At 36.0% G+C, this 16,553-nt stretch overlaps 5 protein-coding genes across 6 annotated transcripts in view; 3 read left to right on the top strand and 2 right to left on the bottom strand.

The window, feature by feature from the left end:
* The first annotated feature begins 171 nt into the window (after window positions 1-171).
* Window positions 172-3,395, top strand: LOC113499004 (enolase). Of its 2 annotated transcripts, XM_026879311.1 has the most exons (8): window positions 172-276; window positions 673-745; window positions 1,192-1,386; window positions 1,621-1,873; window positions 2,001-2,197; window positions 2,274-2,522; window positions 2,660-2,811; window positions 2,891-3,395. In XM_026879311.1, the coding sequence occupies exons 2-8, from the start codon at window positions 674-676 to the stop codon at window positions 3,072-3,074; spliced, it is 1,302 nt and encodes a 433-aa protein (XP_026735112.1). In that variant the 5' UTR covers window positions 172-276; window position 673; the 3' UTR covers window positions 3,075-3,395. The 2 variants fall into 2 exon arrangements, with proteins under 2 accessions (XP_026735112.1, XP_026735111.1); XM_026879310.1 differs by lacking the exon at window positions 172-276 and having other exon boundaries at window positions 655-745.
* Window positions 3,396-4,351: 956 nt separating this feature from the next.
* LOC113499007 lies at window positions 4,352-6,559 on the top strand. Its single transcript, XM_026879313.1, has 5 exons — window positions 4,352-4,727; window positions 5,395-5,545; window positions 5,789-5,931; window positions 6,006-6,191; window positions 6,265-6,559. Exons 1-5 carry the CDS (start codon window positions 4,535-4,537, stop codon window positions 6,444-6,446), a joined length of 855 nt encoding a protein of 284 aa, XP_026735114.1. The 5' UTR covers window positions 4,352-4,534; the 3' UTR covers window positions 6,447-6,559.
* LOC113499011 lies at window positions 6,549-7,772 on the bottom strand. Its single transcript, XM_026879318.1, has 3 exons — window positions 7,509-7,772; window positions 7,263-7,379; window positions 6,549-6,812 (listed from the first exon to the last, which is right to left on the bottom strand). The coding sequence occupies exons 1-3, from the start codon at window positions 7,650-7,652 to the stop codon at window positions 6,636-6,638; spliced, it is 438 nt and encodes a 145-aa protein (XP_026735119.1). The 5' UTR covers window positions 7,653-7,772; the 3' UTR covers window positions 6,549-6,635.
* A 1,044-nt stretch (window positions 7,773-8,816) lies between these two features.
* On the top strand, window positions 8,817-11,561 carry LOC113499002 (THO complex subunit 5 homolog). Its single transcript, XM_026879307.1, has 5 exons — window positions 8,817-9,103; window positions 9,213-9,350; window positions 9,527-9,817; window positions 9,893-10,232; window positions 10,317-11,561. Exons 1-5 carry the CDS (start codon window positions 9,011-9,013, stop codon window positions 11,525-11,527), a joined length of 2,073 nt encoding a protein of 690 aa, XP_026735108.1. The 5' UTR covers window positions 8,817-9,010; the 3' UTR covers window positions 11,528-11,561.
* A 733-nt stretch (window positions 11,562-12,294) lies between these two features.
* Window positions 12,295-16,553, bottom strand: part of LOC113498426 (serine/threonine-protein kinase unc-51) — a 29,864-nt gene continuing 25,605 nt past the window's right edge. Inside the window, exons 9-16 of the mRNA XM_026878395.1 lie at window positions 16,374-16,487; window positions 14,965-15,082; window positions 14,539-14,711; window positions 14,326-14,443; window positions 14,082-14,210; window positions 13,684-13,802; window positions 13,429-13,567; window positions 12,295-13,286 (exon numbers count right to left, since the gene is read on the bottom strand). Of these exons, the coding sequence (XP_026734196.1) occupies window positions 13,201-13,286; window positions 13,429-13,567; window positions 13,684-13,802; window positions 14,082-14,210; window positions 14,326-14,443; window positions 14,539-14,711; window positions 14,965-15,082; window positions 16,374-16,487 (996 nt within the window). The 3' untranslated portion in view covers window positions 12,295-13,200. The remainder of the gene's footprint in view (window positions 13,287-13,428; window positions 13,568-13,683; window positions 13,803-14,081; window positions 14,211-14,325; window positions 14,444-14,538; window positions 14,712-14,964; window positions 15,083-16,373; window positions 16,488-16,553) is intronic.

The following is a 16,553-nucleotide window of genomic DNA, read 5'->3' as shown; positions in this document are numbered from 1 at the left end:
TTACTAAACTAATCTTTTTTCAGTTTTTTTTTCTGTCGTATTGAAACTGCAAAATAGGTCTTAAACTAATATAACAATCGACTATTTTATCAATTAACAATTTTCTAAATGCCAAATTAGAAATTTTCGGAATTTTACGGTTTTTGGTCCCTAGTTTCACCTTGTGAAGGACAAATTTATACCTATACTGCACAGTGTACGTACCTACCCCGGCATATTCATCCGGCAAATTGTGTGCGAAATCAGTTGCTGTTGAATTTACAGATATTTGTTGAAGTAAGTAATCTTGGTATTCATTAACATTATTGTGCTCATTATCTTTCAGTGTAGATTATTCATAATTCATTAACTTGACACGTTATTTATATTTTTATATAACAATTTTTTTTTTTAATAGTTTTGTGTGACGTTTCAATTAGTCAAAACTTAATTTTTAATCTTATCATTAACGCTCTGTTTCATTATTAGATTGTTATTATTTGTTACTATTTGTTTATTTTACCTAGATTCGTAATCGACTCTATTGCAACCTATAGTTGACCTTTCCGTCATTCAATGAGCAAATTGAGGTAGGGTACCAGGAGCTGTTACATTCCAGCGGTAGTATTGAATGTATTTGTGCTGTTAATTGACTATCGTTTAAATCAGATTGTTTTCTCTTTTTTCTACCAGAATGCCGATCAAGTCAATCAAAGCTCGTCAAATCTTTGACTCCCGTGGCAACCCCACTGTGGAGGTCGACCTGGTACGTATTATTCTTCAGCATCTAGATCTAGACCGTTTTAGTAACTGCTAGGCACAAATTTTGTGTCTTCCTATTTTCTATTAAGAAGCTAGTAGATCCTAATAAGAAAATAATTAAATCAAATCATATCAAATTCATTTATTTGCTAAATACAGGTATGTGCAAATACACAGATGGTAAAAAAATAATAATTGTGAAACACTGTATTTGACCATTGCAATGGTGTTGCAATGGTGGTGGTTAAAAGGATACTGTTATGACTCTACCTCTCTAAAATAACTAAATTCAAAAATTCTAGTTAGTATTTAATATATACTTCTTTGGTCAGATCTTTTTCTCAAGGATAGAAAATTTTATTATATAATTCTAAAAGGATTTTAAGTCCTTTAATAATTTTACAATAAAATTTTCTGTATGTTGTACTCAGATGATTTTATTTCATATAGGTAACTGAGCTGGGCCTCTTCCGCGCGGCTGTGCCTTCTGGAGCCTCCACCGGTGTCCATGAAGCCCTTGAACTGAGAGACAATGTCAAAGGAGAATACCATGGCAAGGGTGTCCTCACTGCAATCAAAAACATCAACCAAACCATTGCCCCGGAACTCCTCAAGCAAACCTTTGAAGTGACCCAACAGAAGGAGGTATAATACTTGTGACCTTCACCTTGACCTCTGCCTTTTAAAATTATAATGTGTCATATAACATGTCTGATGCAAGTAAATAAATATAAACTGTATATAAAAATTACTGATAACCCAAAATGTTGAAGTTATCTGGCAAAGTTATACTACCAATATTTGTTTTGGAAACATGTAATATACTAGCATTACAACATATGTGATTACTTCATAAATCATGTAAATTTTTGTTAATAGATTGACCAGTTCATGTTGGGATTAGATGGCACTGAAAACAAGTCGAAGTTGGGTGCCAATGCCATCCTTGGTGTGTCCTTGGCTGTTGCTAAAGCCGGTGCTGCCAAGAAGGGTGTTCCCCTTTACAAGCACTTGGCTGACTTGGCTGGAAATGCTGACATTGTCCTGCCTGTGCCAGCCTTCAATGTGATCAATGGTGGTTCTCACGCTGGCAACAAGCTGGCCATGCAGGAGTTCATGATCCTGCCCACAGGTTAATATAACATCCCCTTAAACTTGTCTTATGTTTTCAATGTATTATAATCTAATCAGACTTTTTGATATATTTTACACATACTTTCCAAAATCTGTTTTCAAAAGTTAAAAGTGTGTTAATGTAGGTGCTGCATCATTCAGCGAGGCTATGCGCATGGGCACTGAGGTCTACCATCACTTGAAGAAGATCATCAAGGAGAAGTTTGGCCTTGACTCCACAGCTGTTGGTGATGAAGGTGGCTTTGCTCCTAACATCCAGAACAACAAAGATGCCCTGTTCCTAATTCAGGATGCTATCCAGCAGGCTGGATACACTGGCAAGGTAGAAAAGATTTAGATCATGCTATCAGATAATCTTAAGGATTTTACATTTTTAAACTTATATTTTTTGAACATAGATTGAAATTGGAATGGATGTTGCTGCGTCAGAGTTCTTCAAGAACGGCACTTATGATCTGGACTTCAAGAACCCCAAGTCCAACCCTGCAGACTACCTGTCTTCTGAGAAGTTGGCTGAAGTCTACCTGGAATTCATCAAGGACTTCCCCATGGTGTCCATTGAGGATCCCTTCGACCAGGACGACTGGGCGGCGTGGGCCAGCCTCACCTCCCGCACCCCCATCCAGATTGTCGGTGACGATCTTACAGTAAGTACTTATGCATTTTGAATAGCATCTACATTATTAAATTCTTTACTATTTGCTATCAGTGTTAATACTATGCATGTATTTTCGAAGAAATAAAACAAAAAATCTATATAATATCATTTATTTTTTTTGCCTAGGTAACAAACCCCAAGCGTATCGCCACAGCTGTAGAAAAGAAAGCTTGCAACTGCTTGTTGTTGAAAGTGAACCAAATCGGCAGTGTCACTGAATCTATTGACGCCCACTTACTGGCTAAGAAGAATGGATGGGGCACCATGGTTTCACACAGGTTTGTAGAATTTCCGACAAAATATGTTAAACATTATTTTATTACATGATTGAATAATCAAATAATCTTAACTCTGCAGGTCGGGAGAGACTGAAGACACCTTTATCGCCGATCTGGTGGTAGGTCTGTCTACCGGTCAGATCAAGACCGGTGCTCCGTGCCGTTCCGAACGTCTCGCGAAGTACAACCAGATCCTCCGCATTGAGGAGGAGCTCGGAGCTGCCGCCAAGTACGCCGGCAAGAACTTCCGCAGGCCTGTTTAAATAAAAAAAGCTGCAAAGGGCATATTCCAATATCATAGGTGTTGTAGTTGTTACACGGAAGGACTGAAACATGCCCTAGGAATGTTGTACAGCATTTTTGACATCAGTAGTAACATACAAATATGTATTTATGTTGGATAATTTTCTGCACAATTTGTCAAAAGTTACTTTATGTATAAGAGATTATATCTGAAGGCTGTAGTGTATACAAGTTCTAGTGTCGAGTGTATGATGCTATTTATTTAAATTGTAAGATTTAATTTAATATTTTTAATTAATTGAAATCAACACAATGTTCAATAAAGGATGATATTAATGTAAGCAATTATTTTAATTCGACCCCTTTTGCTACATGTCCTGATAGAAACGGTACAGAAATTATGTACTTAGGTTAGTAGATAGACAAGTGATTATTTCCGCATTTCCGGGGTTCTACTCGATGGATCCCGAATATGTCTTTTCTTCCAATACCCTTCACAATCCCAAATATTCTTCCAAGTGATGGATGGTAAATCCTTTTTCTCAATTTTCAAATTGGTACCGCCAAGCATTTGAAACAGCCCGTCTGGCGGTGAATGTTAATCAATGTCCTTATGTTTGGCGAAGTTTCATCAGCCATTCTTAATCCAATGGGAAGACGAACGCCTACAATAACACAATAGCAATGTTTCTTGTTAACTCACTACACATGACGTTACTAGTATCGGAAACCTTATAAATAATTAACAGTCACCACGATCACCGTCTCGTCTATATGACTTCATGTATGGAAACCGTACTAATTTAAGTGTCCACAACCTAAAGGTATTGTGAGCCAGTATACTTTATTACTAAAATAATGGGTGATATTTGTATTTACATGTAAAAGATTTTATTATTTTGTTATAGTGCTACAAGGTACCTACTTAAGGAGTTTATGATATAAGATGAGTATGGGTTATTACATATAACCTTACATCCATCACAATGAAATCAGTTTTACTACACTATAAAAAGCAATTAAATTATTACTAGGTATTTTATTTATAAAGCATATGAAAGCATGTTGGTAAACAGTTATTAAAAATCGTGGCTTACCGACTAATCTACAATAATCTATTTAAGCACGGTTATCAGGTCATTTTAGCTGAACAAAGGCAAGAATTTAAACAAGTACTTACTAAAGTAATAATCCGTTTAAAAGTCAGCAAGTCTGACCGCACGCAGTTACTACGTGCATGTGACGTCATTCGACAGCAGGTTTTCTAGAGAAACTTTATTAGACAGTACATGATCACAGCGTGCAGTGTTTATCGCGTTTTTACGATAATAAACAATCAACTCGTTACTATTACTGTTTAATGCTCATAATAAACAAATGAGCTCATTAAAATCGGTTCAATATGCCTTATGAGTTACACAGAGCTTAGTTCACGTATTGAATTGGTCTCGAATCCTTCTGTGGTGATCAACATTCAACAATGGCTCAAAATAAGCAAGAAATTCGTATAGCGACTTACATGTGCCCTACTCATCCAGTGCAGCTTTACGAATTAATAATGGAGCTGTTAGAAGATGCTCTTGGCTGTTATACTACTTTGCAATATGAAAGTAGAAGCCCGGGACCATTGCCGGACCGCCCGGATCCATTTTCTACTAACACGATCGATCTAGGTAAGACCTACCCTCATTATAATACTTGCATTGAAAGCTTGTTTTCCAATTATTTCCTCATTTTTTTATGATTCTCTATCTATATGAACACAAAACGTTAAATTATTATTAATTAAAATCGTCAATAGTTATCTCCGTGCGTCGGTAATTAGGCATGCTGAAAATGAGTACCTACTTTCTAATTGAATAATAACTAAATATCGATCCCGGGATAAATGCGGTTACAATTTGTCAAAATGTTGTTAGTTTAAACATATTAGTAAATTAAATTGATGCTCAATAATTTATGCTCTTCAATGTAAATACCTTCAGTGTAACTCAGATTCCTACGCATTTCTTTTCATTCGAGTCGGCGGCGTGCCGTCCCATCGGCATCGCCTGCAAAATTATTTGTGTAAAAATAGTTATTTCCTACACAGATAGTCTCTGTTGCGAAAGGCCGCGGTGACCAATTTACTTTTTATATCATTCAGTTCAAATCCGAACGTATGTATTTGATGATTTATTTCATAATCATGCTTCTGCTGAATTTGAACCTGCGACATTTGCGCGGAATGGTTAACACCTGAGCCTATCCAGATTAAACATGATTTTAAGTTTTTTTTCTGCAATTATAAAGTGTTTTGCTTAATGATTTTAACACTTACTTATTCATGTTTAATTTCAGCCTTTATAACGGCAGCTGCCTATATGAAACTAGGTGCGAAACGAAATGACTACATTGAACTGCTACCAGTAACACCAGTTTTCGCTCATCAGATGAATGTAGAAAACAAACCGGGATATTTTTCCGATATCATAATTCACAGTGATAAAAAGTAAGAATCAAAATACTTGAGTTTACTTGTATATAGGTTCCATTAACAGGAAACGTAATATATCAGTACTACTCATACAGAACGCAAATAAATACACAATGCTTAGATAAAAATGTTATCAGTATGTCATTGACTTGCGATAAGAATTTGTTATACTTGTCTTCTATTATTCTACAATTAAATAACTACCAGACGACTAATATTGCTTTATCGACATTAGTATATTCAGTTAGTTTATTACAGGGCTCACAACGTAAATACTTTACTGGATCTCCGGGGGTGTACTTTTGCATATAGTGATGAAGAATCGCTGTCTGGAAGCAAATTGGTTTTAAAAACACTAAAGGAAAAAGGCGAAAACGCATCATTTTTTGGATCTTTATTAAGTGAGTTTTGTTTGCTACCTATGTTGTTGTTTGTTTATGCCATGTCTATATTAATCATATTTTGACTTTTCCAGAATCAGGATCTCATCTTTCTTCTGCTCAGATGGTACTCTCTAGACAAGCTGATTGGGCTGCAGTTGATTCGACAACACTTCTTAATTCAAAAAAGTTTATGTATGATGGTGGCAAAGATATTATAACTTTGGAGACCCTAGGCCGTTTGCCGCCGTATCCTATTATAGTTAATTCTAAACTAAATGGTGTGTACAAGTATGGTTTTATATGATTCATCAATAACTACAAAAGAGTACACATAATAATATTTTGTTACAGCTGAAACCAAGAAGGCTATTACTAACGCCCTCCTAAACCTGCCCTTAACATCGAAGTGGAAAAATAAATTTGCTAAATTTGGAGTAATTAAGTTTGCGGCCAACAGTGATGTCGCTTATGATGGGCCGGCTGCACAGATGTGGGCCATCCAAAACGAAAAACTCAATGTTCGGTATTATTAGAGTATTTCTTATTGTTTCGTTAGTGTATATCATTTATATTTTGTATACTGATTATACTATTTTCCTACAATCATGACATGTCAAAAATAAAAATAAAAATTAAAAAATTGCGATTTATTTATTTCACTATCTATTATTTAATATTATGTCATACTTCCAAAATAGTGTTAATTTAGATCACAATTCATTTTATTTTTTTGCGTTTTTGCATTCATTTGATTTTTGTACCATTATATTTAATGAAACAGCTTGTTTCTTCTTTTGTGTACAATCAATTAAAATAGAATTAGGCACTCTTATAATACTCAGGTTTCCTTTTGATTTGTCTTGAATAGCTTGTTTGGCTCCGTTGGCTTGGCTTCCGGACTGCAATATTGATTTAGTTTTTAATATTAAAGAAGCAGGTAGGTTTGAAAGAAACAATGGATTTTAAGTATTTATTTTTAATTGTAAAACCTTTCTAAGAACTTAGTAACGGCATTCCCATAATGTCAACTGCAGAATATAGTTTTATAGCAGTTTAAAAATGCAGGTACTTTCGATTCAATAAGTGCTTTTCAGTAATATTTACTGCATTTTGCAGTTGTGTTGGTATATAGTATTATTACTTTGGGCTCTGAATATTATTTTTATAGTCTACATAAGATTATTGCCAATATAATTGCAAGGAGCCTAGTCATAAATGCCAAGTATAATAGTTAACCAACAACTCCATGACCAAATATCTAATACTAGATCTAAATAAATAGGTTCTAAATTAATCAAGATCTACTGCTGAAAACTGTGTCTACAATATTGTAAGCAGGGGAACTAAACAATTCCGCCGCCATTGATGTATTCAATCTCCTCCTCAGAAAGTGGCAGTCTTCTGTAGCGAAGCGGAAGATCAATATCAGGAACAGTGTTTGTGCTCATTGCTGCGGCTGCGGGTTGCTGCAATGAAAGAAAGCATTATATAAGTTAATTGGTCTTTCAAATTGACCCATTTATTACTGCAAATTATATTGACAAAGTGTTATGAAAATAAAGAACAGGGGGTTCGCAAGTAATAAAATAACACACCTGGACGGGTGCAGCTGCAGGAGTAGCAACGGCCGGTGCCGCGCCAGCTGAAGCGCCAGTAGAGGGTGCTCTTGCCTGACCTAACCCACCCTTACGAAATTTTATTACGGGGACGCGACAAAGAACGTTTGTAACCCGCACCATAATGTTTGAATTTGCAGGGAGTGTTGGTCAAATTTTTTGTATAAATCGAGTTATGGTCGGAGTGTGACTATGTGACATCATAGACATGACACTTGAGAGTCATATGTTTATGTCCATGCTGTCAGATTATTTGACGTTTCGCTTGTGAAACTTTCTTTTGGCGCACAAAAGTTTTTTCTTCGATGAGGCCCAATTTGTAGACCTTCAATAACCAATATTGTCAGAAACTTTTTCAATACAATATTAAATTATTATCTCAAGGGGCGTACGTACTACTTGCTGTGTATTTTATACTAAGCAAAGAATCACTGATGCGTTTCTAAGCTTACGACAATGCATCAGCAAATGAAAAATTGATATTCAACGCAAGAATGGCATTCAAAACAGGTGTTGTTGTTATGAATGTGTGCAATCATTGAAGTGAAGAAAACATTTATGGAAGAAAAAAACAAATTATTGAGCATCTGTGAATGTTATACATAACCTAACTTTTAGGGATGGGCAAATGAGGAAAAAATATCGATATATATCGTATCGATGTTTTTCAAATATATCGATAAGTATTGACTAAATATATCGATATGTTGATATATCGATATTTTCTGTGCAATAAGCGATTATCTATAAAAATTGCCAAAATATTCGAAATTTTAAAGCAAATACACATCTGGTGGTTTTGACATCAGTTTTATTATTTGAAAATACAGAAAAGCCAAGCTAAATACTTTGAAAGGAGAATGTTTAACACAGATTTTGATAAGGGTATTGATTTACTTCTTACCAATATTTACTAAGGACATTTTAAATGTCTTATTTAAACATTACAAACGAATTTTTAACATCAAAATGTAAATTTTTTAACTCAAACGCCAAATCGAGAAGCAATTTACATTATGTTTATTATTTGTGTTATTTGTGTTTTACTGCACTGCCTATTTACTCTTTTTCTAAATTTAAGACATCAGATTTGTAAAAAGTCAAATACATGATGTGACGCAAAAGCAGACAGCAGAACTTTAAAAAATATATCGATTTTGATATCTAAAAATAAATATCGAAAGTCGATATATCGCGGGAAAAAATATCGCTGATTTATATCGATTATTTTCTGATAAAATATCGATATTTTGATATATCGATATTTTTTACCCAAGCCTACTAACTTTTAAACGTCATTGTTTGCTTGTATATTTTATCTAAGCCGTATATTTGCTTAATTGAGCAGATATCATATTATACAGACAGTTTTGAGTTAACTAATGGCTGGGTGAATAATAAATATTGTTTTTAACAGTTGAATAAGTTTATAAAACTACATCATAAACATAACAACGTAGCGTCACAGAAAGCGTCAGAAAATGGGGAAAGAAGATGTATCTGCTAAGAAACGCCGCAAAATAAATACTACATCCAACGAATCTTCTAAACAAGTGCCCGTAGATGTTTATAAGGTATTGTCTTTATGAATTGCATTAGGTTTCTTTTGTTGGCTGATTACACGGCTAGGTGTTATTTGTTAATAATATTACATACATAGATTTAAACCGTTTACTGTTATAGCGGGTGGTAGAGTTTGAAGAAACAGAGGCACAACTACGGCCAGCCGAGAAAGACGCTGCGTTTTTCAAGAAAATATGTCAAGATATTAGACAATTATTTGCTGAAATAGCAGAGTTGAAAGCAAAAGACACCAATGAGGTATGTTGTGTGATGATTTAAATTCATTGATTAATAATTAACTCTGAAATCATGTGGCATAGTAATCAAACCTTTTTGTATAATGTAATGGCTTCTATGCCAAATAAAAACATTAGTCTTTCCCCTCATATTATGAAAAACCAACAAGCATAATAATTATTATAAATCTGTTTAAGGCTAGAGAAAAAATAAATGCAAAGAGGATTGAAGCATCTCTTAACCTTGTTGCTCTGAAAAAACTCAATCGACTAGAGAAAGTCCGTACAAGGGCAGGACGGGATGCATTGCATAAGGAGAAACAGAGAGTTGACTCTACACACCTGCTTTTGCAAAACTTGTTATATGAAGCTGATCATCTTAACAAAGAAGTAACAAAGTGTCTACAATTCAAATCCAAAGACGAAGAAATAGAACTTGTTGATGTTGAAGACTTTTATAAAGAAGCACCTGCTGAAATATCTCGACCAGTGAGTTTTAATACCAAATCTTTAATTATTTAAATGCATGATTCGTTTTTAATTCTAAACTTATTACTTTTTTAGGAACTCACAAAGACTGATGAGCACCAGCTTCAACTAGCAAGATTGGAGTGGGAACTTCGTCAACGTCGTGAGCTCTCATCAGCTTGTAATGAGCTCATTGCTTCCAAAGAACGTGTTGCAGCAGCTATAGCAGCTGCTCGCTCAAGACTTGATGCCTTGCTCCCACATCTCAGAGATGTTCTGAAGTCTACAAAGCCTTTGCAAGAATGCCTGGCTCTCAGGCTTGATGATAAGAGGGATGAGGCAAGGGCTGCATCTTTACTCCCTTCTCCTTTATTTCTTCTTTTTGCAAATGCTAGTGCATATTCTGATGCTCTGGGTGCAAAGACAGTTACAGTCGGTATGAACATTTCTAACATAATAATAATCAGAATTTATGTAATTTAAGTTTTGTTTGTTCTTAATATTTTGTGCATATTTTCAGGGATATCTGGTGATGAGGATGAAGCAAGAAGGTTGGAACAACTTAACAATGTTGACAGTGACTTAGTTGTGTCAAATGATTCTGATTCAGACCCTGAAAATAATGATGATGACCAAAATGAGAAGAAGAAACGCCATCATAGGACTGCTAAGATTTCTAAGGAAGAAAAGGCAGATGCTAAGAAAAAAGAAGTCTTAAAGAAACACCCACTAAGCATTCAAGTTTCTGTCAAGGTACCAGATGGTACTGCTTTGAACCTGATCTTCTCATACCTCTTACATTTGAAAATAATTGTGGTCAAGTTCACAGTATCTTTACCAAAACCTATAACAGGGATATCAGCTGCAGACGTTTTAAATGGACATTGTATATTGAATGAACTGTACCCTGGTGACACAGGGTATGACTCTCCCCATCCAGCAACTACATATCTGCTCAATGCAGCTGGCATTACTGAAGACTTCCAGCATTTCATATCAGAACTTGGTAAACCCTATGTGTGGGCACAAAGAATGTGTGGCCTAGATTTTATGGCAACAGTAACTGAAGATCAAAAGTTCAACAAAAATATTCAGCTATGCCCCAGCCTCAGTGTCAGCACAGTTGAAAATTTCATATTAACTTTAAAGAAGAGATTGATGTCTCGTGTTGTGTTAATGAAAGAGTTGCAGGATTTGGAATCTGGAAAGATATTATCAGTAAAAGGAGATTCTTTAAGCCCTGTAAGACTGTCGGGTTCATTAACACAATGGCAGTCAGTTGGGTGGCCTGAATATAGCCAGTCACCTTCTACTGCATTTTTGATATCTGAAGGATTGGTAAATCCTAATGACATGTTGTACAGAGCCATTATAACGCGACAGTCTGCTAAGCTAGTTGCATTGGTGGCTCTTGGGAGTGACTATCCTAAAAAGGCGCCAATGTTTTCATTAACCCTTCACTGGAATGGAACACATCATGCAGGTATCAATGACGACATCCGAGACATTGAACGAGTTATCAATACTGATTGGGCTTCTGAGGAAAACAAGCAGTATACACTCTCTGTACAAATAACTAAATTGTTGACCTGTCTTGATATTCTTTTAGAGACAACTGGCTCTTCCGAGTTTCCACCAGATAAAGTTATGTTTTGTCCGGTGCGCGGCCGTAACAGAGTTAAGCCATATAAGTTTCTTAAACAGGGATCTGGATTGTTCGTGCAGTATTGAATAGTAATAAAGATTTCATGTACTTGAGTGTCAATATCGTGTTTTATTATCACAGAATCACAAATACTACGTTATACATAACTAGCTGACCCAGCAAACGTAGTATTGCCGAATTTTTTTTTCTAGTTGTATGTATTTTTAATGCCACATTATAAAAAAAATAAAAACAGCATGTCGACCAAAAAAAAATTTTTTTTTTAGTTTGAGCATCCCTTATCACTTAAGGATATGAAAAATAGATGTTGTTCTATTCTCAGACCTACCCAATATGTATACAAAATTTCATAAAAATCGATCGAACCGTTTCGGAGGAGTATGGTAACTAACATCGTGACACGGGAATTTTATATATTAGAAGATAATAATAAATAAAATTATTTGTTGTTCCGGTTGAATTTTGCAACTCAATTATGAGGCTCTCCCGATGAGCTTGCAGGCTAATTTTCAGGGTAGCTTTAAACCCAATGACAATGCAATTTATAACTATAAAAACGGCTGGAACGATTTTGCTAAAATTTGAATGGATTGACCTTTAAAAACGTGGGTATTTGGATTTTTTACAATCTATTAATTTATGCTTAAATAAAAGTTACACTTCGTTTTTGATGCACTGGATTTTCAACTTTGTCAGATCTGTGTAGGAAACAATATACAGCCTTAAGAGACAACTATGACCTTACTAAAATTAGTAATTGTAGTTATAGATACCTTTGAAATAATAATAGTTAGTGATGTTAAAAATAAGTATTTATTAAAACAAAACAAAATAATTTTATAATACAACAGTCTTTATTCTTATTTCAGTAAAGCAGTAGACATTTTCAGAGAAGAAAATACATAATTCAGGATCACAATCTAAGCAAAATAAGTATGATTAGAGAAAATAAACTAAAATTCATTCAATCATACAATCTCCATTTCTTCAGGAAAATACTTTAAAATCATATTTCACAGCTTAGCCTAAAAATGCCATAATATTGTTATTGGTCGTCAATGAGATCTCTATAGCATTATATTTATACCGAGACGTTATTACTTTCTAATTTCCATTTTACATGATCAACTACAAGTTGGTAGTAGTAATAAGAGTTAAAGAGAGTTTGAAACAATACTACGTTTACTACCTTACGCTTTAGTAATTATGTCTATTTAATTCACTAAAATGTTGATGACTGGAAAAAATATAACTTGTATGTATATTTATTATTATTCTCATTATTCATTATATGTATAGAATAGTTTGCTACTTCAAGTGAAATGTGCTTAATACTAAAATTTCAAACCTCACTAAATGATACAACCGTTTTTATTTTAAAGGAATTCTAGACACACATCTAACAAACTATAATATATAAGTTGATTTTGAAGCAATTCTGCAACTCGTTTAGCATTAAAATATACTAGACGATTCTATAATACTACTAAGAACTCTTGCTTGTAACTCAATAATAAAATGTAGTTCACTATTGAATCTCTGGTAATCTTCATTTTCATTGATCGCTAAACGATTGTATACATTGATTTTAATTGATATATTTCACTTTATATTTTTATACATTTTTAGATTATACAGTATTTTGTTTCACACCAAGTCATTTTTTTTAAACAAAATAAAATCACTTTTCATGTTGCATCACGTCCACTTACTCCTACGTGGCTGGTTGCATATTGCATTATGAGATCCCGGCCTCGAGTTTAACGTCCATTATTTTGCGCGGCCCTTTGAGGCAATTGAGCCGTCGTTGTACCGCGTCTCGATCTGTGGGAGAAACGTCAAATACGTGAGCAATTAATATTAAAAATTATGCGAATAAATTAATAAAGAGCAAAAAAACTCCCATGATCGTCATTAAAGCAATGACGGTCATGAACATAGAGATGTATATGTATACAGTACTAACACTTGGAGAGCGTGGTCCGGTGTTGCGGGTGCAGCGGATGGCGCTGCACGAGCGAGTGCAGCAACACCTGCGCCGACATGTAGCGCCGCTCGCACTCCTTCATGTCGCCGAATAACTCCTCGATAGCCGCCATCTGACACTGTTAACAAACAAATTTAAGGCATTATTAGGCAGACATTATTTAAGGATAAGCAATCATAGCTGCTCCTATAATAACAAGAAGTTATCACGATACCATATATTAGGACTACTTACGAGTTCAATAGCATGCTCGTAAAGGATTTTGTCACACACAGCTGGGGTGACGCCCGCTTCGTGAAGCCTCCTCGACTCGTTTACAATCCACTTGTACTTTCCGTTCATGAGGGAAACAACTGAAATATAAAAAAAGAACTTTTCAGAAAACTGATTATATTTGCACTTGTTGACTTTATTCATAAGAATGTCCTAGAAATATTAAGTAAGCGGTATGTTTTTACTTTTCATGTCTTTTGTGTATGTCTCTTGCCCTAGAATAGTTACAAAGGGTAAAAAAGGTTTTATAGTAAGAGGAAGAATTGTGGGAAGTGCAGATGCATGAATTTTCTCAATATTTTTAATTATTTGAATTGTGAGAAGCGTGTTAGGTTGTAGTAATACGCCGTGTCCCTTACCGTTGCGCACTTGCGGCGTGGGCTGCAGCGTGCGCGCGCGGTAGTGCGCGGCGGCGAGGCGCAGGCCGGCCGCCAGCGCCTGCATGGCCTGCACCAGCAGCCCCAGCCGCACGCTCTCGTTGCAGCGCTCTGCACACGACACTCATATTACAACATGTCTTCATTTTTTTTCAACAATAACAACTTGTTTAGCTTGAGATATTAAAAACTAAAATAGAGAAAGGCAAAAAAAGGAAATATTTACCATCTGAGGCATCCATAAGTGCAGCGATTGGAGCGCCACAAGAGACGGCGAGGTCGGACAGCAGCTCTGCTAGCATCAGGACAAAGTTAAGCTGAGAGAATACTTTGCTGTGCTCCTCCTGAAACCAAACATATTTTTTTTGGATTATGATTTAAACTTAAAATATCTGAGCAAAGTATGTGGTACCGCTTATGAACAAAAGTGTGTACTCACGGCGAGGATGGTCTCCTCCTGCAGGTTGGGTATGTAGACGGGCGGGTCTGGCGGCTGGTGCAGCTTGATGCCGCGCAGCAGCGCGTCGGGCAGCGCCTGGCGCTTGGGCGAGCCCGCGCCGCCGCCCGCCTCGCCGCTCGCCTTCAGCGCCAGCGACACCGGCGGGGACGAGCCTGGGACACAACACCACTATTATGTATGTACACTTAACGAATACGGTTTCGTCCTCGTAACAAGATCAGATCCAAAAGAGACCTCTTAAGAAGGCGTAATACAAACAAGCGAACTATCTTCAACATATATTTTTTTCTAACCACATAGAATGCAAATATATTTGTTTGTCGATGCAAGATTTGCTGAGCTGCATTATCAAGAGTGTTTGAGAGGTCATGCAGGTTTAAGCAAATAGTCGTATTGTTTATGTACCTGATCTGCGCAGCGGGCTAGCGTTGGTGGGCGATACCTGCCACAGCGAGGGCGGTGGAGAGCTGCCCGAGTTGCTGCTGCGGCGCCGCGTCGACGGTGGCGTCATCGTAAACGGTACCTGTGTACATCGGTTTATGTAAGGTTGTGTACACATATTTTATATATCTGGTTATCGGTCAAAGATTACTAGACAAATAATTAAAAGTCGGCTTTGAAATAAATTACTGAAGGAAAACTTGTCAGCTAGCGTTAAAAGTTTGCAGGCTTAGTCATAGTCGATCATGTGCGATCTTTTCACGTGCCAGAGGCTGATCCTAGGACTGCAGGCTCAGAGAACACGTCATCATTTCCTATTTCATTATCTAGAAATGCAACACGTCTAGATCATAGTAACGTCATAAGATCGAACACGTACATACATAAACAACTAGCTGTTGCCCGCGACTTCGTCCCCGTGGGTAGAAGATATAAGTTATGATTTATACCTGCCCTGTTTTTTTCACATTTTCCATTTTATCTTCGCTCCTATTAGTCGCAGCGTGATGTTATATAGCCTATAGCCTTCCTCATTAATGGTCTATTCAACACAAAAAGAATTTTTCAAATCGAACCAGTGGTTCCCGAGATTAGCGCGTTCAAACAAACAAACAAACAAACTCTTCAGCTTTATATATTAGTATAGATATAGATTATCCAATAATTATACATTTGTAATATTGATTACTTCTAGACTGAAGCGCAATCTATCAAATACTATCATAACGTAACATAATGCGCATTTCTTATCGGTACTTAAAATAACAGACACAGATTTGTGGTTGCACCTAAATCGTAGTGTTAATTTATTACTATTAATTTCATAATGCTCGGTCATTCGTGTGGTCCAAAGCACATAGCAATCTAATAAATGTTAAATTATTTATATATTCATGTAAACCTTAGTTTTATGTTAAAACACCTGAAATTATTTGTGTTTTCACTACGTCATATCGTACACCTGTATTCCACGTTTTTTATTCAAATGGGTGGGGTTAGCACGTGCTAATAACGTGACATCTTTTAGACAACGTGAATCAAGGGCAGGTTGGCACGATTTTAATCCTTATTGCGACCACATTTGGTACAAATTAAGAAACTATTTTGTCAGTGCTGTCTAGACCTTAATTAAGATTAAGGTGCATTTTTGCACACTGACGTTCTAGAATCTACAAATGAACTAAGGTGTTGTAACAAGGCATCGTTATAAAGTAAGTGAGGTTACCATGGAAAGTAAAGTATTTATATTGCACCACACATTTTTCCAAATGCATTGATCGATTAGTTTAGCACATTTATCACACACCGCGCTGTGGTATAAGCATAGTTTTAGTAAGAGATCTTTGTTTAAAGGATGAGAAGCGTGTACTCACTGTGGGCGGCGACAAGGATCCTATGTTGGTGGCGTTACGGCTGTAGTTCGATCGAAGCACGTCGATGGGTTGTGATCGTGGTACGTTATTGTTACATGTTACGGCGAGTGTGTTCTGCAATGGACACATGTGTAGTAGTCACAGTTATACAGCTCATGGTAGCAGCATGTAGGCGGACAC

This window comes from Trichoplusia ni, chromosome 11 (assembly GCF_003590095.1).
Source record: "Trichoplusia ni isolate ovarian cell line Hi5 chromosome 11, tn1, whole genome shotgun sequence".
Taxonomy (NCBI): Eukaryota; Metazoa; Arthropoda; class Insecta; order Lepidoptera; family Noctuidae; genus Trichoplusia; species Trichoplusia ni.
This window is presented reverse-complemented; position numbering and strand designations above follow the sequence as displayed.

Coding starts and splice junctions, on each gene's coding strand:
- LOC113499004 (XM_026879311.1), top strand. CDS start 674: ATGCCGATCAAGTCAATCAAAGCTCGTCAAATCTTTGACTCCCGTGGC. Junction 1,874..2,000: donor GTTCATGATCCTGCCCACAG/GTTAATATAACA, acceptor GTGTTAATGTAG/GTGCTGCATCATTCAGCGAG. Junction 2,523..2,659: donor TTGTCGGTGACGATCTTACA/GTAAGTACTTAT, acceptor TTTTTTGCCTAG/GTAACAAACCCCAAGCGTAT.
- LOC113499007 (XM_026879313.1), top strand. CDS start 4,535: ATGGCTCAAAATAAGCAAGAAATTCGTATAGCGACTTACATGTGCCCT. Junction 4,728..5,394: donor TACTAACACGATCGATCTAG/GTAAGACCTACC, acceptor GTTTAATTTCAG/CCTTTATAACGGCAGCTGCC. Junction 6,192..6,264: donor AGTTAATTCTAAACTAAATG/GTGTGTACAAGT, acceptor ATTTTGTTACAG/CTGAAACCAAGAAGGCTATT.
- LOC113499011 (XM_026879318.1), bottom strand. CDS start 7,652: ATGGTGCGGGTTACAAACGTTCTTTGTCGCGTCCCCGTAATAAAATTT. Junction 7,380..7,508: donor CTGCAGCTGCACCCGTCCAG/GTGTGTTATTTT, acceptor CTTTCATTGCAG/CAACCCGCAGCCGCAGCAAT. Junction 6,813..7,262: donor ACATCAATGGCGGCGGAATT/GTTTAGTTCCCC, acceptor TCAATATTGCAG/TCCGGAAGCCAAGCCAACGG.
- LOC113499002 (XM_026879307.1), top strand. CDS start 9,011: ATGGGGAAAGAAGATGTATCTGCTAAGAAACGCCGCAAAATAAATACT. Junction 9,104..9,212: donor TGCCCGTAGATGTTTATAAG/GTATTGTCTTTA, acceptor TTACTGTTATAG/CGGGTGGTAGAGTTTGAAGA. Junction 10,233..10,316: donor TGCAAAGACAGTTACAGTCG/GTATGAACATTT, acceptor GCATATTTTCAG/GGATATCTGGTGATGAGGAT.